The sequence below is a fragment of the Cydia splendana genome, chromosome 1, assembly GCF_910591565.1.
Source record: "Cydia splendana chromosome 1, ilCydSple1.2, whole genome shotgun sequence".
Lineage (NCBI taxonomy): Eukaryota > Metazoa > Arthropoda > Insecta > Lepidoptera > Tortricidae > Cydia > Cydia splendana.
The window spans coordinates 8965477-8992207 of record NC_085960.1 but is presented as its reverse complement, the minus strand read 5'-3'; the positions used below and the strand labels follow the sequence as shown (position 1 = coordinate 8992207).

The following is a 26731-nucleotide window of genomic DNA, read 5'->3' as shown; positions in this document are numbered from 1 at the left end:
TTTTTCTACGTTTTTATTAAAAAACCAACCCTAATAATCGTACTATCTGGAACTCTACTGTAATAGCTTGCTTTCCTAAGCAACTTTGTCTGATATAGATTTGGATTTTGTCTTATTTAGACAAATTAATCTCAAGCGTTAGCATTAGCAAAAGATGTCGAATAATTAGATGCACTCTGTATAGGTACTTATACTTCTTTATTTATGAAAAATAATATTTACATACGATTTGCTAGCTAACTTCTCACGATATAATTATGAACATAGCTTTTACTGAATGTACAACTTTGTGGTATAAAAGACATCAACGAATCTACTAAACTATGTAGTAGATAGTTACTTAATAAAAAACAAAATCTATTTGTTTGCTATCTTGTAATACATTTTGTTATTTTTTTATATAGATGCAAGCCGTTTACATATCTAAAAGAACTTTGTTACTGATAACAATTGCATGAACTATTTGAACATTGGGGAACATTGAACCCCAATTTATATATAGACTAAATATTAATTTGGAATGGAAATAGTTTTGAGGCCCAGGGAAGGACATATGATAGTATAAGGATTAGGGTTCCGTACCCGAAGGGTCTGTCTGTCTGTCTGTCCGTCTGTCTGTCACCAGGCTGGATGAACCGTGATTTTCCAAATTCCACCTTGACAGTTGAAATTTTCACAGATGATGTATTTCTGTTGCCGCTATAACAACAAATATTAAAAACTGAATAAAATAAATATTTAATAAGTGGGGCTCCCATACAACAAATGTTTTTTTTTTTGCCGTTATTTGCGTAATGGGCGCAGTCGGACTTGCGCACGAAGGGGAGTCCGACTCGCACTTGGCCGGTTTTTTTTATCAATTTTCATCATCAATCCACGCAAATGAAGTCGCGGGTAGAAGCGAATAACTAGCAAATATATAAGTCATTTGAAAGTGATTCACCTTTATCGTAAAATGCCGTAAAATATATATTGTGGAATTCCATAGAATTGTGTCATAACTTGTACTTACCTACTGAAAGTGAATAAGTAAGATTAACCCTTAATTCCATAGCGGCAACATACTTGCCATCATACTTAAAACAAAAACGCAACGCTAAATATAATAAGAACTACGGTTCGAAACCGAATAATTAGAAAGGATTGTCAAATGGTTTAAGGGTTATTTAAAATAACGCTGTATCTTTTTTTTCCTGAAGGGCAGTGAATTCATGCACAATTGCACATACATACATAATATGTAATTCAAGTCTAATAATAAGTCCTAGACTATTTTGCCTATTGTATTGAAAAAATTGTGACTAATGAAATTACTTCTGTAGTGGTTTGACATGGTTTTTTCAAGGGTAGAAGCGTCGACACTAAACTAGTCACTTATACCGACCATATTATTAATGCTTTGGATGCCGGTTATCAAGTTGACGCCGTGTATATGTATACCGATTTCTCTAAATGCTTCGATAAAATACGAGTAGATCATTCTATTTTACTTCAGAAGCTTTTCAGGATCGGTATACACGGTGACCTTTTTAGGTGGTTAAAGTCCTACATTAGTAATATAAGTCAGGCGGTTGCACTCAAGGGCTATAGGTCAAAGTTTCTACCCATTCCCTCAGGAGTTCCCCAGGGCTCGCATCTGGGACCATTTCTATTTGTTTTATATGTGAATGATATTGATACTATTTTTCAGTCTTCTTCCCACATTCTTTACGCAGATGATACTAAAATATATAAGACTATTACCGGAAATTATGATGATTGTGTTGCGTTACAATCCGATTTGTCACAATTTGAGGACTATTGTCAGCGAAATCATTTAATTCTAAACGCTGAGAAATGCTATACTATCACGTTTTCCCGTAAACATAATCCTATCACTTTTGATTATAAACTAGCTGGTAGCAGTGTCTCACGTGTGTCGTCGATTCGAGATTTAGGGATTACTCTGGACGCTAAACTCTCCTTTAATGAACATATAGATAATATTGTGACGAGAGCATATAAAAAGTTAGGCTTGATCTTGCGTTTAAGTAAACCATTCAAAAGTACGTTCACGTTAAAAGTCTTGTATTACTCTTTCGTCTATAGTATTTTGGAGTTTGGCAGTGTTGTTTGGAGCCCACATTTCGGTATTCATAAGTCTCCTGACGTAACCTGAACCTGAAGTAACCTGACTACGGTAACCGATATAAGATGTGGGAGGAATATATCCCTTCGCCTGGTAAAGGGTTAAGAAACGGAATTAAAGAACCGTGTAACAAACAGTGTTCTTTCATCGAGTTACAGGGGCAATCTGAATGTAATCTGATATCAAATTAAATAATATCTAAAAGATGTAATTTAGTTATCCTGTATTTCGCTAGTACTTGTCGGGACATGTATTGGCGCAAGCGAGACGCACGATGACTAATTGACACTATATAATTTTGATGTCAGTGTATGAGTGTACGTTGTAATTGGTCTGTTAGGTTCCTATTAGGATCGCAATTGTTAGGTAATTAATTACGTGTACCTATGGTTTTGCAAAAAGGGGATAGTCAGATAGAGTCTGTGCGGAAAGAGAAGAGTTGTGGATTGTATGGGGCCCAATACATTCCACGACTCTTCTCTTTTCGCACAGACTCTCGTCAGGTATTACAGCTTGTATTGAAAACCGGCCAAGAACATGTCGCGCCATGCGCATTGCGCAGTGCATGTATGGTTCTGTCCGTCCGTCACAAAAAGGCAGTAAGGTTTACACAAAAACTTGCGAAAACTGGTTTTCACAAAAACTTGCGAAAACTGGTTTTCACAAAAGTTCAAAATAGTTCACTAAATAATTAATACTAGCCTTTATCATCTTCGCTTTATCCCGGCTTTTTGCCACGGATCATGGCTCATGGCATGGGAGCCTGGGCCTTATTGGGATGAGCCCGGTTTCCTCAAGGTGTTTTTTTATCCCGAAAGGCAACTGGCAATGAAAAGTCTTTATTAAGCCTTACTTACTTAAAATTTTAAAATTATTAAAATTACTATTTTGTCGGCATGATTTGATGATATATATTGATGTACCCATGACGTAAATTTGTAGGTTTCTAGTGTAGTTACCTACTGATCCCTGAGCTAAGCCGCTGGTGGCCAGACGGACTGACAGACCGATGGACATTGTGAAACTCGGCCCTATTCGAACAATGTTTATAAGAAGACACAGCGGTGCGATACCGATCTCTCAGTGTCAAAAGTGACATTTCTTCAACCCAAAATTGTCGCTGTGACTTCTACGAAACCCTAAAAATTAAGTAAGTATAAATAAATACTTACATGTACTTACCTATTTATTTCCCTACATTTTCGCCGCGATGAGTGAAGAAAGCATTTCGGAAGCGGAGCATGTAGCGAGTATCGCAAGAGTATCGTTACGCGGGAGTCCACAATGAGCCCTATCGTATGGAGCTCACGTCCCGAGTTACGTAGCGTCCGATATATAACGCGGCGGGGCCCGGGGGCTGGCACAGTTCGTTTGGAACCTGCACATCTACCCACGCCAACAAACATGGACGCCAAGGTGAGTCGACTTTTGTTTGCAGGGATTTTCGGGATAACCTTAATTGCAGCATTTTACCCAGGAAGCTCAAACCTAAGCAAGTTTTCGTAATTGTTGATTTATTGTCTTTTACAAACTTCTTTCTTGAATGCCCCTGCATTTTAGAATGTAAGTAAGGTAAACGTACTAGTGCTCGACATGCTAATGCCCAATAGATGACACCTTGCTGTCACCTCTATTGACAATGACTTAAGTTTCAAGATGACATGTACTGGGACCGCGTTGAGCACCAGTACGTTTACCTTACTACTAAGTACCTAAATACTTTTTCACCTCAGCAGCTCGAACAAGGGTACTTTGCTTCTTAAAAACAGTGAGCAAAATGCGATTTTGCTCACTGAGTGAGACAAAATGACATTCAAGTGACCTTTATAGTCAAATGTCATTTCAACATGCGGGGTCTAATACAAGTTCGAAATACTTGGGTTCTATTATCTCTGTCCCTTTCACACTGTTAGCAAAAAGAAACAGACAAAAAAAAGTTAAAACGACATTCAACGGTATATTGAGGGTTTATAATATACCCCCGAAAACTTCAGACCGCATCGTTCCAAACCACGTACGAGTATGTTTCTTAATAATTAATTATTAAAAATAAAGTTTAAGATTTGATAAAAACTGATAAAATGCTATATTTTAGGTATTTTATTGTACAATTAAATATTGAACTCAAAAAATACACAGATTATCACTCAAAATTAATTATTTTACTTTTAAGAATGTCTACCATAGTTGACAAATAGTACGTATCCGCAATTCGGACCGTATCTTACAAAGTTCTTTTTACAAAAAAAAAGTTGTCGATTGAAGTGTCAGTTGATGTTCGTTATTTCCATATTATTTTACTGAATTATTTCGTTTTGTTTTTGTGTTCGATTGCGGTAATTAAACTTAATTGTTTGTATATCTTAAGAAAACATGAGTGCAGGTATTAAGCGATGAAGAAGGATTACATTTTTCAAGTTGTCTAATAGGTGAAAAATTTTGTGTACTACACGAGATCAAAGTTATTTACATCTCGTGCGCTTTTGAGTCCCTTACTACGCTCAAGATTCTAAATTAGTTAAGATTATTAATTATTATAGAATCTTTCGCTTGCACGGGACTCAAAATAAGCACTCGAAGAAATATCAAACTTTGATCTCTTGTTGTACAAATAACTATTTAACAAGAGGTTTGATAATTAATAGAATATTTTTTAGTATAGATGTAAAGTCTAGTAGGACACGCGTGCCTGCGTATCCATGTCCTCGTATAAGTGTAGTTAGGGATAAGTCACCCTGCCTAATATAGAAATGCAAGAAAATTGTAAGTGTTAGAGACAATTCCTTCATGGTTGAGCTTTGTCTCCTTAAATGTGGCAAGTCCTCTTCCACCTTGGCAGACTACTTGATTTTTTAATAAAATGTACTTAGGTATAATATACCTACATTTAATGATTAAGTTTTTTAACTTTAATCCTCTGTAGTTTAAATAATCAAGCTGTCAAGATTTATTCGTTAGTCTCTGTTAGTAATGCAATCGCAGCTTTTGTGTACCGGTTGTCGCGACGCAACTCTGGATCCCTCAATTGCTGCACGCACGACGCATGACCTGCATGCTTCTTGACGTTGACCAACCGATTCGTATCTGGATTGTGACATCTGATACTAGCTCTTTTCAATCTACCAACGTTTCCGGATACATTGATATAAGAGTAAGCTACATTTATAATTAATATCCTTTTCTCTTACAGAAATTTATCTTAAAATCTGTTTTACTCGTTTCATTCTCTATAAAATTTCGGTGCTTTCTTTGTGTGCATTTGGATCAACGGCTCGATTCGGAAAATGAATTAGATTTCTACTAAATAAGATAAGATAAGATAAAAAATAGTTTATTCAAGTAGGCCTCGGAGTAATTAACAATGGAGCCGCCATTAACAGGCGTTCCCCTCTGTCGAAAATAGGCGGCCAATGGTCAACCACATGTCAACCATATGTATGGACTGACGTTTATCTGACATGACGTACCTATACATTTGATGTTCCCCTCCCCCGCAAAAAACGGCAGACTATTTTGTACCGAGAATTTTAGACATGGCGTCTCCGTTGGTTATATCCTCTAAGAAGTAGGCATATTACAATGCGCTTATGAACTAGACTTCAACAAGTTACGATACGATGTCAATTTTGACGTTTCCGCGATTCTGGAGGTCCTCTTGAACGATTTCGACAAGTTATGACTTAGATATCCAAGTCACATCTAGTCGATATCTAATGTAGATCTAGTTGATCTCTAAATCGTCTCACGGCTCGATTCGGAAAATGAATTAGATTTCTACTAGACTTCAACAAGTTACGATACGGATAATTTAAAGATATTTGTAAGATAGATATGTCAAATTTGACGATTCCGCGATTCTGGAGGTCCTCTTGAACGATTTCGACAAGTTATGACTTAGATATCCAAGTCACATCTAGTCGATATCTAATGTAGATCTAGTTGATCTCTAAATCGTCTCAAGATCTTGTGATTATCTCGAAATCCGAATAGGCCTGTCAAGATCTTGTGATTATCTCGAAATCCGAATAGGCCTGTAAGCTGTGTAAGTGTCTTAGTTATTTTAATTTAATTGAGATATCTGGAATCTAAATTAGATAAAAAATAATTTTGCAATCGGTCGTGGTCGCAATCGATCATTGTATGCATATCGTATGGTAATGACGTGCCTACAAGCGTTGCAGTGGTGAGCATAACGAATCCTAATGGTGTGAAATTATTTACCAACAGAATTACTCGTAGCACTGTTAGTGGAATAATAATGTTTCAACGTTAAAGGAGACAAATCTATAATTAAGTTACGTATGATGAAATTTGGACGAAATTACATATACTACGCCTTTACGCCCGTGAATTTATCAAATTACCAAATTTAATTTGCACGTGAAATAACTAGTTTTCTAGGGATTCCCAGGAACGGTACAACTTTTTATATTAAATGAAACTTACACAATTACGCACTTATTTAACTAATCGGATTATTCATTTAAATTTCTGTCTCTCTATAAGAATAAGTCGAATTTTAAAATACCTACTGTAGTGCTTTAAGCTTATCAGTAACTTTGCAGACATCGTAGCCCATGCATATTTCGAAGACTTATTAGGAAACAAACTTTCCAAACAGCATATGTAGGTATTTGATATTCAATGGACGAACTAACATCATTAGGGGTGAACAGGAGCACATAGCTGTCGCAACGAGTGGATGTTAGAAGCGTTACGCATACCGATGTTCATTAATATGGATACAAAACTGTAGTCGCATAAGGGGGACGTTTCGCAATGTGGTCGATATGTAATTGATTATTATAATTACTAGTAGTTCGCCCCGAACTGAGAACTCGCGGTTTGCCAAAAAATACCAAACTCGACCATACTTTCTTGCAAATAAAATGACCAGAATTGCAAGATCCCTCACAAACAGCTTTTTGGTCTTCTAAGGTCTTCTAGCTCAATAACACCTTGATCGAGCCTGTAGGGCTACCGCCAATACCGAAAATCGTCAATTGCGGGCATTTTTCTCTGTCACTCTAATTACGCCTTCATTGGAGTAAAAGAGTAAGATCCCCGCAATTTGCGAATTTCGGTTTTCGCGGTAGCCCCTCTGCTCATAATTTAATGACTATAATATAATGCCCTCGACTACACGTTTACGCAATTTCATTTAAATTAGAACAAATTTACTTAAGTTATTGTGTATCAAACTATCTTCTGACAGTTCAGCTTAAAAACATCGAAATGCCGGGACCTGCCGCTAGCCAGCCGCGTGTTCAAAGTTGAATGTAAGAACTTCTCTTCGCTTCGCTCGCTCGTTCGAAAAGGGAAGTTCTTTTGACATTTGCATTATGTTATAAGTAGGTACTTTAATATTTGCCAGTTTGGTACAAAAATTAAAGCCGAAATTATAGGTCTACGCCGTCTACGCATACCTACATACCACTCAGACGGTTGGAACAAAACTGCGCGTTAATTTTTCTAGGAGAAGGTATTACTTAGCTCAGTTTTGGGACCAAAACTACTTTTTACTCACTTAACATTTTAATACAGCGTCATGCACAGCCAAACGCTTATATCAGTTTTGTTGTGAGTTTACCGATTACCAAAGTTTGATGATGTCCATTACTCATCATGAAAGTAGATATGCTAGTGAACCAGCCGCAATGCGCGAAGCTATTGTACTCCGCTTGGTAATATCAATTGGTGTTTGGCAACACAATAGATAGCCGTCTACATGTTGTGACACATTGATAAATCACACGACACGTTTGTGTACAATACCAATTAGTTTCAATTGTTTTTCTATAGGACGCAAAATGCGAAGTACATTTTTATTACCGGAAGAAAACAAAATATAGGTACAATAATTAAAACTGGATTTTGAAGTTTTATTGCTCCAGTTTTATTTTTGATTCCTTATGTTAATTTAAGTCGGTCAAGGCAATCTATTTTAGTTTATATTAGATAGGTATACCTGCCTACTATATGGTTCGGTATACATTTATTTAGTATGCAATTCTTCAAAAGAGCAGTGTGGGAGGAAGTAACCGCGCGGTTGTTTTAATGCGATAAACACAGCGTTGAACGCATGCGATCAACGGAATGTGGGAAAAATTACATCTTACATTAGATAATCTTATGGCATTATTACCAACTATTACTGTTTTACCTACACGGTAAACGCAGCGGTAAGCGCATTGTCATTTTTCATATGTAATATAACGCATGCGTTCAACGCTGCGTTTATCGCATAAAACAACCGCGCGCTTTAATTATACGTTCACATTAGGCTTCTAAACCATTTGGGTACCTACCTATAATTTGTCTATATTTTATAAGAGCTGGAACACTGAAGTAAATCATGATAAACGATCTGACCTAGACATTGGATAACAAATATTAATATGGCTAATTAATTTACAGATTGTAGTATTGATCTGCGTGCTGGGTGCCGCGGCGGCGAGCGTGGTAGTACCAGCACCGCTAGCCCCAGTAGCACGGTTCGACCCTCTGCCACAGTACTCGTACGGCTACGACGTTCAGGACGCGCTCACCGGCGACTACAAAGGCCATCAGGAGCAAAGGAACGGGGATGTCGTGACCGGATCATATAGTGTAGTCGACCCCGACGGCACAAGGAGGATAGTCGACTACGCCGCGGATCCTCTGAACGGCTTCAACGCGGTGGTGCGCCGTGAGCCGCTAGTGGCGCCCGCTCGTGTGGTAGCCCCGGCGCCGGTCGTGGCCCCGGCCCCCGTGTTTGCCCCCGCGCCCGCACCGGTCCTAGCACGAGCGCCGGTGTTCGCACCCGCTCCTGCGCCGCTGTTTGCCCCCAGACTACCCAGCCCGTACTTCTTGTAGATAAAATATTACGATCTTGTTGTTTTTGTACTGACTAGTTAAGTATTTTTGTAATTGTTATTTATGTTATTAAATGAATTGTGAAATTTATTTAATTGTTTGCTCTTTGTATGAAACACTCACATTTTTAGGGTTCCGTAGTCAACTAGGAACCTTTATATATAGTTTCGCCATGTCTGTCCAAGACGTCTGTCGGTCTGTCCGCCCGAGGCTATGCTTCGTGATCGTTAGTGCTAGAAAGCTGCATTTTGGTATGGATGTATAAAAAAATTCACAGATTTCGTGCCTCACACGACTATCGAGCACATTGGAAATGAATCTACGGAATTCGAAAAAATATTGTAGCTGAGCGACGAGAAAGTCTGGATAAGGAAAAAGTTACAAAAAAAACTACAACGTTGAATGATAATTATTTTATTCTTAGACTAACACAAGTATCCTGGACATAACGCATGTGAACAAACAAATTGCAAAATTTCCACACGCGTATCCAAGTTTGAATAATTGTCGCCGTGGCGCATAAGGTAAGTACCCCTATTAACGACCCCATTAAAATTGGCATTCATTACCGCGGTATGTACGAAATAGCGTTTAATAAGAAAGCTTACTAACTTTCTTTGAATCTAAGAACACAGAAATAAAGCCTTATCTTTTGACTGTCGAATAAGTACAACATTACTACGAAAACATGACACAAAAAAGTCGAAAATCGTAAACCAGCGCATCAGGAGCGCAAGATTTGGTTGCTCCATACTAACACGCAACACCTCAAGTAAGTAAACGCGTATTCTATTTAGTGATTAGCGTAATAATAGTAAATATTATGGAAAGACTAAGACTTGAGATTGATTCTTAGTTATTATCTTTATGATTCCCAAATACTTTATTTGTGATATTTGCTCGCCAATAGGAAAACAAATGGAAATTAAAAACCTCGGTGTTAGGTTCCATTTTCTTTGTGTGACACCTAATTTCGAGGTATACCTCGGTAATAACGGAAACGGTATTTTAGATTCGAGCGATCTTATATTCATATATAAATGCACATTTCCTTGACTTTTGATGTTATTGAAATATTTAACCACCTATAAAGCTAAAGAGCTATTAACGTGGTATGAAATCTATGCAAGAACTCTTAATTTTGGTTACAATTATAGACACCTTCTCAGACGTTTTCTTCGAAACCCTTATATGAGAAACTCGTTCAAGTATTCATATAAAAACAGAAGTTTGGATATAAAGTTAATTTTAACCATTGTTTTGTAATATTTGGAATCATCTATACTGATTGTATTAAATAAATACGAGATAACTATTTATTTTTATTAGTCGTAAATGCGTTTTCAAATTATTTGAATTGAACCGTTTAACGATGGTTAGAAAATACATCACTCGGTAATAAGCTGTATGAGAACCTAATACAGACCCAAAACTTTAATGTAGGTACCGTTGCACACAATATTGTTTCAAAGGCAGCAAACATAAAAGGATATATGTAATTATAAATAAAGTCAAAGTAAATATTGGTTTTAGATCTTTGCCTAGAAGTAAGCATTTTTTTTATACAACACTTGGCTATTGTGATCAATTGATCATATAGACAAAGGAATCATATAGGATTATATAGAAGTGCTGGAGTAGAAAAATAAATTTTATGTTATTTTAATAACAAAATAGACACACAAACATACAACATTAACATTAACTTACACAGATCTATATACACCGTGTTTTTATTGAATTCCGTTAACTTCGGGGTATAGTTAAAGTACGTTCATAAGAACTAAATGGCATAGTTAATTTAAAAAAAAAAAATTTTTTTTTGTTTTCTTTTTTGTTTTTTTTTTTGTTTAAAAAGTAATTAAATGTAGCATATAGCGTTGTTGTAACACGGGCATTACATTTAACTCAACCAAACAATTGAAATCTGTGACATATCAATGTCATTTCGTACATCAATCGACCGAGATTGTACTTAAGTTTAGTAGCAAATGTATGAACTCATTCTAAACACTAATCAATATGTAAGCCGACCCTAAGGCAAGTGTACACGCTTGTAGAGGCCTTATAGGAAAAAAATAAATTATGGATTATCTCCGAAATGGACTTAATTAGAACATCGGTGTCTTTGAGAAAGTTACTTGATTTAAGCTCAGGAATGCACCCTTGAAATTAACGGAAATCAAAAAAAACACGGTGTATTGTGTAAAATATAATTGTGGTAGCTTAAACTTTTTGGCGCAACTTGCCCTCCACGTCCGGTTGAAATAATTAAGTACCTATTTATTTAACGTAGATAGGTAATAAATTAAACAAGAATTTCGACAGCATCACACTTGCTCGTAAAGGGTAGGTAACCCACGATGTTATTAGCGTTAAAGGAACCAACTATTCTTAATTTAAATTCATTAATTAAGTCTTATAATATGAAAAGCGTACTGTACTGAATACCTATACCATTAAATTTTTTATCCATTATTGTCAAATAAATATTATTTATCATAATTATGGAACTAAAAATGTGACGGGTTATCCACCCTCGTAAAAAGGAACCCACATCCGCGGTATTTGGGTAACAGTGGTCCATTACCACGGTAATAGGCGATTTAGACATGTTAGTTTTGATAATTATTTTTTCCTTTATAAGTTTCTAAAACAAGGCCAGAAACTAAAATAATATAAACTTTAATTAACAAACTAACATAAAAAAATATGTCTTGGTTCATACACCGCCGGTTTATGCTTAATTTTTGGCTCTTTTTGGAAAACTTGCTTAACCCCCTCGTTAATAGGGGTACTTACCTTAAGTATAGGTACATATTTCATTTTTCGATTAATAAGCAGGATATATTAATGTTCAAAGTACAAGAAAATTATTACACGGCCAATCCGTAGTCAACTCGAGAAGTGGTGATCGGCAGCGGCCCATTTGCTGCAAGATATGAAATTTTCTTGACAGCAGTTTGACGCGACGAGAGATGACCATAACAGCGTTTGTCTATGTTGCACCAAACCTGAGTTCCAATAGGTACTACCAGGGTTCAGCATCAGCTATCTTGGGTAATGCTCTACCATGTGCTCATCATGACGAATCGGATGTCCAAAACAGCGTGTGCATATGTTGCACCAAACCTGAGTTCCGCTAGGTACAACCAGGGTTCAGCATCAGCTCTATCTTGGGTACTACTCTCCTAAGTGCTCATCGAGACGAGTCCGATGACCAAAACAGCGTGTGTTTATGTTGTATTAAACCCGAGCTCCACTAGGTAGCAGCCGCCAGCAACATGCTGAGGTGAGACCATTTCGTGGCACTTTTTCTTTTTTATGTTTCTCTGTATATGTTTTTATTTTGTGTTTCTCCCTCTCCCTCTCCCTCTCCCTCTCCCTCTCCCTCTCCCTCTCCCTCTCCCTCTCCCTCTCCCTCTCCCTCTCCCTCTCCCTCTCCCTCTCCCTCTCCCTCTCCCTCTCCCTCTCCCTCTCCCTCTCCCTCTCCCTCTCCCTCTCCCTCTCCCTCTCCCTCTCCCTCTCCCTCTCCCTCTCCCTCTCCCTCTCCCTCTCCCTCTCCCTCTCCCTCTCCCTCTCCTCTCCCTCTCCCTCTCCCTCTCCCTCTCCCTCTCCCTCTCCCTCTCCCTCTCCCTCTCCCTCTCCCTCTCCCTCTCCCTCTCCCTCTCCCTCTCCCTCTCCCTCTCCCTCTCCCTCTCCCTCTCCCTCTCCCTCTCCCTCTCCCTCTCCCTCTCCCTCTCCCTCTCCCTCTCCCTCTCCCTCTCCCTCTCCCTCTCCCTCTCCCTCTCCCTCTCCCTCTCCCTCTCCCTCTCCCTCTCCCTCTCCCTCTCCCTCTCCCTCTCCCTCTCCCTCTCCCTCTCCCTCTCCCTCTCCCTCTCCCTCTCCCTCTCCCTCTCCCTCTCCCTCTCCCTCTCCCTCTCCCTCTCCCTCTCCCTCTCCCTCTCCCTCTCCCTCTCCCTCTCCCTCTCCCTCTCCCTCTCCCTCTCCCTCTCCCTCTCCCTCTCCCTCTCCCTCTCCCTCTCCCTCTCCCTCTCCCTCTCCCTCTCCCTCTCCCTCTCCCTCTCCCTCTCCCTCTCCCTCTCCCTCTCCCTCTCCCTCTCCCTCTCCCTCTCCCTCTCCCTCTCCCTCTCCCTCTCCCTCTCCCTCTCCCTCTCCCTCTCCCTCTCCCTCTCCCTCTCCCTCTCCCTCTCCCTCTCCCTCTCCCTCTCCCTCTCCCTCTCCCTCTCCCTCTCCCTCTCCCTCTCCCTCTCCCTCTCCCTCTCCCTCTCCCTCTCCCTCTCCCTCTCCCTCTCCCTCTCCCTCTCCCTCTCCCTCTCCTCTCCCTCTCCCTCTCCCTCTCCCTCTCCCTCTCCCTCTCCCTTGTCGAATAGTGCGTTATCTACGCCCGTCTCAAACAGGATAGATAGAGTTAGACCAAGAAAAATCTGCAGCGATTTTGAAAGCCCACGCAGTGCAAGTGTTATTCTGCCGTCATAATCCCGATAATTCACAACAAACACCGATAACGAACTCTGCGAAACATGAAGTCATAAATGTCCTGTGAAAAATGTCGTCCTGACTTTTTGACTATTTTAAGGTTAGGCTACAGGGCAAACCCTTAACCCGATCGTCTTTGTTTTAGGCTCAAATTGTAGCTGACTAAATTGTCCAGAGCCGTTTTTCTCAAATTTTTGATATCATTCTTCGTTTCCAAATTATCGAGCACCAAAATCAAAAATTCGGAAAAAATTGAATTTTATTTTTACTATTTCGACCATAACTTTTTTTGTTTTTGACTTTCTCGAATAATTATTTTTGCACCTTACAGCTCTCGTGATTATGCGTCCTTTGAGCCTATTTTTTAATATCATATCTTCACAACTTTCCGAGATATAAGGGGATCGCACTTTTTCGTGAAATCGGACCGTATACTGGAGCGAACGAAAAGACATTTCCAATGTCAAAAACCACGCAAACGCACGGATTGCGGAGGTTGCGAGTTCAAGTCCTGCCGGAAGCAAAATATGGATGTATAAATCAATTATAGACCGGGAGACAGTGACACATTTTACTGGGTCATTTGTACCAGTATGGTGGTTCGTCAGGGGTATAAGTACGTAATGAAGAAAAGAAAAATGATGGTCATAGCGCTGGTACCGGCGGCCCAATCGCGTGGGTGTTAGTCGAACGTGTCGCATAAAATACGAGTGTCGAACGATTTGTTCCACAAAAATCCTCGTATTTTCCGATAGTCCATAAAAAAGAAGTAGGCGGTAGCGTAATGCCATACTTCTCCGGTGTGAGTTACAGCCTGAATCGTCTAGCAAAAAGAAATTAACTCCCTTGCGGTGGTATGACGGCCATTTGGAACCATCCGAAAAGTATGGCATGGTGATGTCCATGAATGGCTGCTCGACGATGATCACCTGTGCAAAAATTAGCTTGGCACAAATGATTGAATTGTTTTTTTTAAATTAATGTCGTATGGCGGGCTGTAAGTCACACTGGAGTAGTATGGCATTACGCTACCGCCTACTTCTTTTTTATGGACTATCGGAAAATACGAGGATTTTTGTGGAACAAATCGTTCGACACTCGTATTTTATCCGACACGTTCGACTAACGCCCACGCGATTGGGCCGCCGGTACCAGCGCTATGACCATCATTTTTCTTTCCTTCATTACGTACTTAGACCCCTGACGAACCGCCATACTGGTACAAATGACCCAGTAAAATGTGTCACTGTCTCCCGGTTTATTATGGCAACAAAGTGGTAAAATAAAAACTAGAAAACATTATTTTAGGGTAGGTAATACCTCCCCTTTTCGCTTCAACCCTATGGTGTGGGGTGTTGTTGGATAGGTCGTTCAAAAGGAATAGGGGTCGAGGTATATTTAGTAATGATATTTTTTGAAATAATCGCTCCGAAAAAAGAAAATGTTTGAATTGAATTTTAAATTTAATAGCTGCGAATAGAGTTGAATATTATCACTGCCAAATACCTACGAGTATATGGCTTCGTATGCGCTAAAGTACCTACTCGTAAAAGCCCAAAGGCATAAGGATATAAATCCGGATCAATGCTGATCATCATGTTAATAATTTAGTTATCTAAAACTGCAAAGCCGTAAAACACTATCTAACAAACGCATGTGTATAGGAGTGGGAGCGCCAAAGCCCCGGGCATTATCGGATGCCTGCGACCGCGACCTTGCCTCTCGTCAATTAAAAGCGAAAGTTCCATAAGGCTTTTCGTAGGTGCGGGTTGATTACCAGGGCAGCCATGACGTCATAGATCCACATGCGGCCGGTATAAAACGAGAGCACTCCTTCAATTCGGCAGTTCAATCGTAACTCCGTACATCAACACTACTCAAAATGGCATTCAGGGTAGGTTGTTTGATAGATACGTACATTTAAAGACAAAACCTATGTAGGTACCTATTAAAAATATTTTGTTAAATAATTGTGTCATCGATGAACGATGACTGATTAAATTTAAAGTATTAATTTTTTTTAGATAAGTTTATGTCAATACTAATCAAATGGCTTAAATTTAGAATGAGGGTAAAAATCAGTTTGCATAAAGAGAATAACTGTCTTTGTAATTTCACGAAATGTTTACATCGAAATGTCAACAAGGAAAAATTCACCATAATAATACTTCCTTATTTTTTTAATTCGGTAACTTAAAGCCAACGTCCGAAACTTTGTGGCTAAATATTTTAAGTTTGAACCCGATTGCAGATGATGATCCCCCATCATAATACCTAACTACTAAGCCGAAGTTACTATTAAGTAGGTTAAAAATAATTATTAATCAATCACGAGAACATAAACTAAATTGGTTGCTTTGTTTCAACAGTTTGTTGTGTTCACCTGCTTGGTCGCGGCTGCCACTGCTGGCGTAGTTCCCGCCGCTCCTGTGGCGTACGCTGCCGCCCCGGCCTACCACGCCGCCCCCGTGGCCTACGCCGCCGCGCCGGTCGCGCACGCCGCCCCAGTAAGCTACCACGCCGCCCCCATCGCCAAGGTTGTGGAGGACTACAACGCTCACCCGCAGTATAGCTTTGCGTACGACGTACAGGACGGACTCACTGGTGATTCTAAGTCTCAGCACGAGTCTCGCGATGGCGACGTCGTCCACGGCTCTTACTCCGTTGTGGACCCCGATGGCACCAAGCGCACCGTCGAATACACCGCTGACGACCACAATGGCTTCAACGCGGTTGTGCACAGAGAGCCCCTCGCCGTCAAGGTTGCTGCTCCCGTAGTCGCCAAGGTCGCCGCTCCTGTCGCTTACCATGCTGCCCCTGTTGTGCATGCCGCGCCGCCGGCCTACCACGCCGCCCCAGCGGCCTACCACGCCGCCCCGGTCGCGTACCACTCCGCCCCGGTCGCGTACCACTCCACCCCAGTTGTGCACGCTGCCCCCGCCGCCTACTCTGCTCCCATCTACCATCACTAATTGTATAACTTTATTTACCTCGTTTAGTTAGGTAACGGTTACACACACAAATGCCATGTAAATAATAAAGTATTTATTTTATTATAAGGGATATTTTCATTAATCATCCATAGTAATAGCCCACAGTACTTACAGAATTATTTAAATATTGTATTAATTAATCAGAAACGTCTGCAAACGATACCATAAAGCTTAGAAATAAATGAAAAGTAGAAACATTTAAGTGGAATAAATGGAAAGTGGAATGGTGGAATTTTCTCGGTAGCCCGGTTGGCTGAGCGATGGGCTAGTGATCCAGAGTTGCTCAAGCCTCGCCCGAGACAGTGAATTTTCCCATTTTTCATTTATTTCTAAGCTTTAACAGATGATTTTTAACGGTACCGGGACGAGGCTAGCTAGGTATCAAGGCTAGGGAGGGCTCAAAAGTAGGCCAACAGCCAACATAATTTCTGGACGACACCTAAACTGAAAACCTAATGAACGGATTTTCATGCGGTTGTCATCTATCAGTAGAGTGATTCTTGAGGAAGGTTTAGGTTTAAGTGTATAATTTTTTGAGGTTTTGTGTATTTAAATCCGTGCAAATTTCGGCCCGGAGTCGCTAGTTACATATAAGATAAGACAGGTCAGGGGCATGATGAGGATGGGTATGGGGATAGGGATGAGAATGAGAATGAGGATGAGGACGAGAGTTGAGTCGAATTCTGTGAGGGTGAAAAGCGGGGTGGAAGTGAGATATAATTGACACATCGCCTGATAATTGATTTTAAAAAGCATATTTTCATTCTTCGCTCATTGTTCTACGGTAACCGGCCCCCTTAGGTGCCCTTAAAAATATTACCTCAAATGTTAATATAATCGAAGGAGTTAATTATTATTAGTTACAGTTATTTAACTGATTTCAGAACAAGAAGGAGGGTGTTATTAAAGAATATTTTTAATCAATTTAATATAGATACAAATAAATCAAATAATTTGCCGTATACAAAAAAAATACACGATACTAAATGTCGAATCGTTGCAAACCAGGGACTAATGTGCTGGGTGGTTTTGGCAATGCTTTTTCGGGACCTGGAACGACGGTGAGGCGGGGCTGCTTGCGGAGACGTCGCTCCGACTCGTTCTTGACGCGTTCCTGCTTGCACGGCAACACCGAGAACCGTCGCCCTGTCGGCACTGTTGACATGCGCTTGAACAGTACCTCCGTTTCCACTCGCGTCATGGCGTCGTCGATGTTGCGCACGATCTGCCGTTCGCGCTGCACGATCGCCTTGCGCTCGTCCGCTGTCACGGTTTCCGATACCACCTGAAGACACTTGACCAGGAAAGCTTGGACTTGCTCTGGATCTTGTAATTTCTTTGTCCATTCATGTGCTTCTTCAATTTCAATTCTAACATCGTTTGAGTTGCCCTGTTGCATATCACCACTCATTAGTACGAAGCATCCGTTAAGCCACCAAACGGTGCTCGCAATTTCGTGGGCATCTTTTTGGCATCGTTTAGCATAATATTTAGCCAATGTATAATTCTTTTGTGTATTAAGTAAACGAGCTATTTCATACTGAAGCCAACATTTCTGAGTAGCATTTTCACACATTTCTAAGCTTGCCATAACTTTGGCTGTTGCTTGTTCAATATCAATGAATTTGTACGGATAATTTGCCATAACAGAATCGAAAGAAGTAGGTCGACCGGTCGGAAGGCCCATGAGGAAAGCGATACGGCGGCGATTACCGCGCTCACTCAGAGTGTACGATAGTCGATGCTGAGAAAGGTATCCTTCCCCAACCGCTCTATATAAGCGATCTATGTAAAGATCCTTGTCCGGTAATGTCCGTGGTGTATTATTGTCAAGGAAACGCTGCATTTTCTCCGCTTGCGAGATTAGGTCCATGATTCGTTTGTCGCGCATGCTCTTTTCTAGTTGTCTCAAAAGGCGCTCAGCAGTCCTTGCTCCAATTTCACGACAACTTACTAACACATCCTCCTTGTACTTGTTCTGGTACTTCGATTCTGCTCTTTCCGCTAATTTGATGGTATAATAAGGTCTCTGCGACCGCATCATATCTTGTCGCTCGGTTAAAGACCGGAGAGCTTCGTGGATAATTTCTTTAAGTTCACGACTACCTGGGGCATTTGCGGATTGAACACGAGGGTCCTCAGTAAGTTCTTGTAAAAAAAACTTATCGTACGCCATAGGACCTAAATATTTCATTGCAAGTACACGAGCCAATGTTAAGTGTTTTCTTGCTTGCATTTGTGTTAGTTTCTTTTTCTTTATGGGTCGGGGTATACGGCACTTATGCAATGATTTTGGCTTTGCGGCGTCTTCGTCTACTTTCTTTGCTTCATTTTGTTTAATTAAAGGCAAAAAATCTAACATAACATTACCCGCATTTCGTCCAACACAATCCTCTATTGTTTCTGTTCCTTGATTAATGCCTTCTAAAAAATATGGAGGTTGTCGACGTTGCCTGTATCCTCGATAGTTCATGACGAGCGAGCGTTCAAAGTCCGACATGGTGTAGAGCGCCCGCGCCTGCATGTTGCGCGCGAGTATGAAGTGGGGAGCCAGCTTGAGCGCCAGCTCGGCGTCGGAGTATGCCTGTACAGGCTGCACGGCATCCGCGCAGGCTTTGCTGCGCCCCGTCAGGGTGCGCACATCTTCGGGCGTACTTTTAAAAGCTTCATCAAACGAAGCTTTGGATTTCTCAAACTGCTCAAGTCGATTTAGATAATATCCGCGTTCACGATACACCGTCAAGGCGCCGAAAAGTTGTTTCTCCTCCATTTGCATTTTGAATGAAAAATATAGTCTTTTCTAAATGTAATGTAAAGTACTACAATAGGTATGATAAGAAATAACCATAAGAGGACTTCTAATATCATCGAACAAAAAAGACGTTTTAAAACCATAAATGACAATCAATGACGTCTACTACAAATGCGTCTAGAAAGTACCTCTACCTTCTGTACCAACCTACGTAGGTTGTATAGAAGGTAGAGGTACTATGACTACTACTGGTACCTGTACCTACAATATAATATCTTTTTCACCACACCAGCTCGGAAAGGCTTACTTTGCACTTCAAAAACTGATAGCAAAGTTGCATTTTATTCACATGTGATGTGAGGCAAAGTACCTAATCAAATGCAAATTTTGAGTTGTTTTCTTATGTTTGCTGGTAGAATTGACTTTTAAATGATGATTTTGGATGATAAATATTTAATAACATTCATTTGGATTTGATTTGGTTTGATTTTGTTTGATATTTACGCGGGGCGCGTACGAGTATGAAGGTATCGCGGCCGCTCGCGTATCTTAGCTGTATAAACTTATGGTTTGTTTACCTACGAGTATATGATTCTACTTTATTGGGATTAATCCGGTTTCCTCACGATGTTTTCCTTCCTTCATCGCGCTTCACGCGACTGGTAAAGACCAAATGATATTTCGTACATAAGTTCCGAAAAACTCATTGGTACGAGCTGGGGTTTGAACCCGCGACCTCCAGATTGAAAGTCGCACGCTCTTACTGTTAGGCCACCAGCGCTCTTATTTCATAAGTATATTAATAAATTAAGTAAAAATGAATTGATCGTATAAAAATGTTTAATAACATAGGCCATAGTTGTAAAATAAATTGTCGATGAGAGCAGATCCTTATACGGCTACGACCGGTGCTGGTGCGGCGTATCTGTACGCGAGCGGTGCAGAATATGCGGCCACCCTGGCGACCGGGGCTGTGTAAGCGGCAGCCACAGGCGCGGTGTAAGCAGCAGCCACAGGCGCGGTGTACGCGGCAGCCACAGACGCGGTGTAAGCGGCAGGCACAGGGGCGGTGTAAGCGGCTACTCTCGCGACGGGAGCAGTGTAAGCGGCAGGGGCGACAGCGTAGCGGGCGTAGGCGGGCTGGGCTACCACTGGAGCAGCGGCGAAGCGCGCGGGCACGACGCCGGGTTCCGCGACAACAGCGGGCGCAGCGGCTACGAGCGGTTCCTTGCGCACGACAGCGTTGAACCCGTTTACTGAGTCGGCCGAGTAATCTACGACGCGACGCGTGCCATCCGAGTCGACCAGCGAGTACTGGCCCTGCACCAGGTCGCCGTCGCGCTGCTCCGTCTGGCTCTTGTAATCGCCGGTGAGTGAGTCCGCCACATCGTATCCGAAGCGGTACTGCGGCAGAGGGTCGAATTCCTCGAGTCGCGCCGCTACTGGCGCCGCAGCGACCACGGGCGCCGCTGCGAGGGGAGCAGCTACTGCTACTGGGGCCACGCTAGCCTTAGCGCAGGCTACAAGGCAGGAGAAGACGACCAACTGTAATTAAAATTTAGTTTTAGCTATGTAAATCATATATGCTTTACCAGACATTAATTGTTTATTAAAACGTAGGTAATAGGCAAGTAACGTGATAAAATGTAGGTATGCAAATCAAAATGCTTTAATTACAATACAATGGGTAAACTAAAATTCAATAATGTTGATTTCCCGAATACTTATATATGTGAAATAGGTACCTAAAGCCTAAAGTAAGCACCTAAGTGATTTAAGATATCATGACAGGAATGGCTCGTTCGGAATATTTATTTAAAGATCCTCCGCATGCCTGACACCTGAGTTAATTTAAGTCATAATAGTTGTACTTGAAACAGTGACACGGTTTAGCGAGGGCGAGACTAGAGCGGTTGCGTAAGGCTTCGCGGAGAAATTACTAACAAGCCGAGGATACCGGCCGTCAAGGACGCTGGACGCTGCCCGCTGCATCACAATGAGATTAATGCCATATGATAACAGGATACGTCCTTGTTGATTTATGATTTCATATTTTATCTTACTTATCTCATCGTTTCGTAATCGTAAGTTTTGATTTTATAAAATATTAGTAAAATGAGAAAAAGACTCATTTCCTCCTTTTCCTTTCATCGCAAAGAAGAAAATTCGCCAACGCCTTACAATTGGTGTATATCGCGAACCCCATGGGGATTGCAAAGCTCCGGAAGGAAAGACATCGGGTCTTAAAAACATAAGGTACTTACTACTTAAATACAAACAGCTGATAGCGAGGGTGTCGCCAAAAACTATTCTCATTACAGAAAAAAACAATTAATTCTCCATCTCCATGTCTATTTGTCTAAGGGCCGATACAGACGGACTGCAACCCGATTGCAATTTGTATGGGATATGCAAGCCGACAGCGCGCCAACTGCAACGTCGGCCTGCAGCTCTCATACAAGTTACAGTCGGGTGCAGTCCATCTGTACCGGCCCTAATTGTATACGGCGAAATAAATTTATTGACACAGAAAAAAATTAACACTAGGGTCTGTTCGGAAAGAGAAGAGTCGTGGAATGTATTGGGCCCATACATTCCACACAACTCTTCTCTTTCCGCACATACTCTACTACTTTATAAGTGTTTTTCTAACTTAACAAAAATGAACTTGAATATAATAGATGGGTTGGAAGAAGAGGCCGTAGAAGTTAAAAGTTACCTTAAAGGCCATTGTTGTTGGGGATGGGTTGTCGAGTGCAGTCAAGTGCGACTATGATCCCCAGGAATACAGCACAGTATATATATACTGACCACGGGTTGTGACACAGCTCAAGTTCGCACTTAGTATTATGTGTGCGCATCACTATGGATGTGCACGCAATTGGAAATGAGCTGCAATTTGTCAATGGCGGAAAATTCGGCCGTTTACTTGAGCACGGGCCAACACCGTTATGAAATGCAGTGTTCACACAGAGAGAGATCATTATTTTAAGAGGGTGTAATTAGTATTTCACCACACCAGCCCGGAAAGGCTTACTTTGCACTTCAAAAACTGATATAGTCCCTGGTGTTCACTTAATTATACGGCAAATGATGATGATGGAATTTCCTTTTGCAGAGTTGCTCCTTTTGACTCACAGATTTATTGACGAAGGGGAGCCGATTGAATTTTTGATGCAAAATTTTTTCTTAAGGGGGGGTGCCTCCCAAAATTTGTAAAAAATAAAGTTTTGCTATGTGGTCAAGTTTGGTATCATTTTCGTGTAACTCAAGGATGCTAAATTCGTTTCGGATATTTAATTTAAACGGTTTCATATAAATAATTTGAAAAAAAATGAAAAATAAAAATTTTCTATTTTATTTTTTTCCGAATAAAAGCCGATATTTTTCTTATTTTAATATGCACACAAAAAATAAAGCCCTACTATTTCTCGTTATAAAAAGTACTTATACATATGGCATATTTATTTTACGATATTTTTTTTGACGACCGGTCTGGCCTAGTGGGTAGTGACCCTGCCTGTGAAGCCGATGGTCCTGGGTTCGAATCCCGGTAAGGGCATTTATTTGTGTGATAAGCACAGATATTAGTTCCTAAGTCATGGGTGTTTTCTATGTATTTAAGTATTTGTATATTATATTAAATTTATCGTTGTCTGAGTACCCACAACACAAGCCTTCGTGAGCTTACCGTGGGACTTAGTCAATTTGTGTAAGAATGTCCTTATAACATTTATTTATTTATTTACATTAATGTGACCAAAAAAAATTTAATGTAGATCTACTTTCGACTACTCATTGAACAAGATACAACGATGTGAGATACAGCTAAGCAATTTATGGCGTTTGATGATGATGAGATCCCTTTTTATTATACATAGTGAGTCCTTAGAACCCTTAGATCATTTTAGGAAGGAGATCCACCTTGATTTTTGATACAGTCGGGATGAAAGGTGGGGTGATTTGTCCCATACAATCATAAATTTACGCAAGCACCTGTTTTAAGTTTCTGCAATAAGTTTGATGACATTTTCGAGTAAATCAAAAGACAGAAATCATTTAGGTAATTAAATATTCAAAATACAAATTAATAATGTAAATATTGACTAATATTTAAATTATTTTCCTCCGTATAGCTATGTCCCTTAAATCGGATTACGTTGTGCACCGAGCATAAGCAATGTTAAAGAGTGTTTACAAATATATTAGGCAGTAAAATCTTTTAAATACGAAATAATGTAACTATTAGTCCATTTCTCTTTTTTTTTCTTTTAATTTACTCGATAATGACACCAAACTTAATGCAGAAACCTAAACAGATGCTTTCATAAATTTCTGATTGTATAGGACAAATCATCCCCACCCTTTTAAGCACACCGCACCAAAAATCTATATCTCATCATCATATATCAAACGCCGTAATTATCATAGCTGTAACTCATATCTTTGTATACTATTCAGTGAGCTGGTGGTCGAAAGTAGGTATACATTTCATTTTTTTTTCTCTATGTTTTTAGACATAAATATGCCATGTGATACTTTTTATAACGAGGAATAGTAGGGCTTTTTCATCATTTTTTTTTTGTGTATATATAAAAATAAGAAAAATTATGGCATTTATTCGAAAAAAAAATAGAAAAATTTTATTTTTCATTTTTTTCAAATTATTTATATGAAACCGTATAAATTAAATATCAGAATAGTAGTTTGTGTTACAAGGGATCAAAATGATATATTTCCGTCAAGGGCGTACATTGAATCCTGAATGAAGCGATGGATTCTACTTTAGAATCCCGAACGTAGAATCCTGAGCGTAATGAGGGGTTCAAGTGTTAACGCCCAAGAAGAAATAATTTTGATACCGTGTGACACATACTGCTTTTCACATCAACTATGAGGAAAATAAAAAAAATCTTAAAGTGGTAACACACTATCGCACCGCAACGCGACCTTGGTGCGTCGCACACATAAGTGAGAGCGAGAAACAGATATCTCTTTCTCGCTCTCACTTATGGGTGCGACGCACCAAGGTCGCGGTGCGGTGCGATAGTGTGTTACGGCCTTTACTGTTGACACTACAGTGTTGCCACTTTTTTAATTTCTACTCTTTTTTGCCAGGCTGTACAACATACGATGTTCATAGTTAATTATATTAATATTTTATACTGGCAATGAAATGTCGTTGAACAGAAAAGTGCCACTTTGATCCCTCCTAGCAGGGAAGAAAAATCCATTTTCTGATTAGGTGATGTGAAAATGAATTTAGCATCCTTGATTTACCCGAAAATGACACCAAACTTGCGCACATAGCCAACAATTTTTTTTACAAATTTCGGAGGGCACCCCCCTTAAATCAATATTTTGTTTCAAAAATCCGGTTGGCTCCCCTTCCTAAATCAATCTGTGAGTCAAAAGGAGCAACTCTGCAAAAGGCAATTCCATCATCATCATCATCATTTGCCGTATATCCCACTTTTTTGTCGTGAGCGCCACGGACTAATAGCAAAGTTGCATTTTATTCACATGTGAGGCAAAGTAATCAAATGCAAATGTTGAGTGGTTTTCTTATGTTTGGTGGTAGAATTGACTTTTAAATGATGATTTTGGATGATCAATATTTAATAAGTAACATTCATTTGGATTTGATTTGGTTTGATTTTGTTTGATATCTTACATTTAATTTTTGCTTACAATATATACACAGTGGTACTACTAAACGCAATTAATAACTAGCTTAAATCTAAAATAGGCCCTTGAGGCATTGTACCAAGGATGCTGGCGGCATTTCCTCGCTGTATCGCAATGCTGATACGTTGTGCGAGGTAGCCGCCAGCTCTTCGGTCACCAGTTACGTCAACCAGACGCTTCGCGATTTCTGCGAACAACTTATGCGCGCTGGGACCCCATGGACCTAGAGTTTCAACTCCAAATGGTACAAAATGGTACTCTCTACCGAGGCTCTTATATTTGTTACGTTTTAGAATTTCGGCGCTTTCCGCCGCTCCGCCCGCTTTTTCAGTAGTCCGTTGGAGGTGGGACGGTGCCAGTGTGTCTACGCAGGTGGCATCCCACACCAACATCCGTCCCAAGCTCCAAGGAACTAAGGACACTCCATCGGGCCTCTTGCCATCATCTCTGATAATGCCAGTCGGCTCAAGAAGAGCAGGCACATTGATGATGGCAAGAGACCGACGGACTATGTCATTAAGCGACGCATGTCTCGAAAAACGGCCTGCACTTTTTTGACAAGATAATCCATGGTGTCCCAGTCGGTCCACGTCCGTGCCACAAGAGCATATGTGTGGCGTACACACCGAAACCCCGAGTCGCAAACCAGTCGCCAGTCTAAGGGAGGCCGGGTCCAAGAAAGTACCAGTATTGGGCGAAGGATGGGCATGTAGCCAGTAACGGGAATATAAGTTCATATCCTTTGAATTTCTTCGCAGATGTATGCAGGTTTCCTCACGATGTTTTCCTTCACGTAAAAGCTAGTGGAAAATATCAAATGATAACTCATTGGTACGAACCAGGATTTGAACCCGCGACCTCCGGATTGAAAGTCGGTCATATCTTCTCGGCCACCACCGCTTATTGGCAGTAAATTTACTGTGATTACAAAATGTAAGTACTATGACTATAACTCTCTATACACTCTATTCTCTTTGATAATTTAAATAGAGACTTGTTGTTAATAGTTATTTGTACAACAAGAGATCAAAGTTTGATTTTCTTCGAGTGCTTATTTTGAGTCGCGTGCAAGCGAAAAATTCTATAATATCTAATTTAGAATCTTGAGCGTAGTAAGGGACTCAAAAGCGTACGAGATGTAAATAACTTTGATGTCGTGTTGTACAGTACATACAAGTTTTCACCTCAGAAGTGAGAACATATTAGACAACCCGAACCTGAAAAATGTGGGTAAATCCTTCTTTATCACTTATTCACTAATTTTTTCTTAAGATATTCTAACAATTAAGTTTAAATACCGCAATCAAACACAAATCACAATACATAACGAAATAAATTTCTGTAAAATAATATGGAAATAACGACGAACATCAACTGACACTTCAATCGACAACTTTTTTCTGTAAAAAAAAAAATTGCAAGATACAGTCCGAATTGCGAATAGATTTAGACCAAGAAAATTCTGCAGCGATTTTGATAGCCCACACAGTGCAAGTGTTATTTATATTTATACGTCATAACTTCATAGACATTTGACGTTTAAAATAACACTTCCACTGCGTGGGTTATCAAACTCGCTGCAGACTTTTCTTGGTCTAACTTCTATACTACTATTTGTCAACCATAGTAAAGATATAACTGATAATCTGTGCATTTTTTGAGTTCATTATTTTAATTGTACAATAAAGTGTTTTCTTTTAACAAGTATGTTGAACCTAGTTGGTTGGTTCGTATATGAGTTAGTGACATAATTAATAATAAATAAAAACTTTTAACAAAAAAAATTAAACCGACTTCAAAAAGGATGAAATAAAATATTATCCTTTTTTATGTCTA

At 40.1% G+C, this 26731-nt stretch overlaps 4 protein-coding genes across 4 annotated transcripts; 2 read left to right on the top strand and 2 right to left on the bottom strand.

Annotated features, from left to right (window-relative positions):
- The first annotated feature begins 3466 nt into the window (after positions 1-3466).
- On the top strand, positions 3467-9063 carry LOC134796188 (larval cuticle protein A2B-like). Its single transcript, XM_063768185.1, has 2 exons — positions 3467-3544; positions 8546-9063. Exons 1-2 carry the CDS (start codon positions 3533-3535, stop codon positions 8981-8983), a joined length of 450 nt encoding a protein of 149 aa, XP_063624255.1. The 5' UTR covers positions 3467-3532; the 3' UTR covers positions 8984-9063.
- A 6062-nt stretch (positions 9064-15125) lies between these two features.
- Positions 15126-16521, top strand: LOC134796112 (larval cuticle protein A3A-like). Its single transcript, XM_063768075.1, has 2 exons — positions 15126-15356; positions 15832-16521. The coding sequence occupies exons 1-2, from the start codon at positions 15345-15347 to the stop codon at positions 16432-16434; spliced, it is 615 nt and encodes a 204-aa protein (XP_063624145.1). The 5' UTR covers positions 15126-15344; the 3' UTR covers positions 16435-16521.
- Positions 16522-17421: 900 nt separating this feature from the next.
- LOC134795126 (outer dynein arm-docking complex subunit 4-like) lies at positions 17422-19356 on the bottom strand. The gene has a single exon (XM_063766962.1). It carries the CDS (start codon positions 19229-19231, stop codon positions 17438-17440), a length of 1794 nt encoding a protein of 597 aa, XP_063623032.1. The 5' UTR covers positions 19232-19356; the 3' UTR covers positions 17422-17437.
- A 681-nt stretch (positions 19357-20037) lies between these two features.
- On the bottom strand, positions 20038-22011 carry LOC134796084 (larval cuticle protein A3A-like). Its single transcript, XM_063768024.1, has 2 exons — positions 21927-22011; positions 20038-20752 (listed from the first exon to the last, which is right to left on the bottom strand). The coding sequence occupies exons 1-2, from the start codon at positions 21936-21938 to the stop codon at positions 20099-20101; spliced, it is 666 nt and encodes a 221-aa protein (XP_063624094.1). The 5' UTR covers positions 21939-22011; the 3' UTR covers positions 20038-20098.
- Positions 22012-26731: the final 4720 nt, after the last annotated feature.

What these genes read in the sequence shown, in the direction of transcription:
- LOC134795126 (XM_063766962.1), bottom strand. Translation starts at nt 19,231, where the DNA reads ATGCAAATGGAGGAGAAACAACTTTTCGGCGCCTTGACGGTGTATCGT.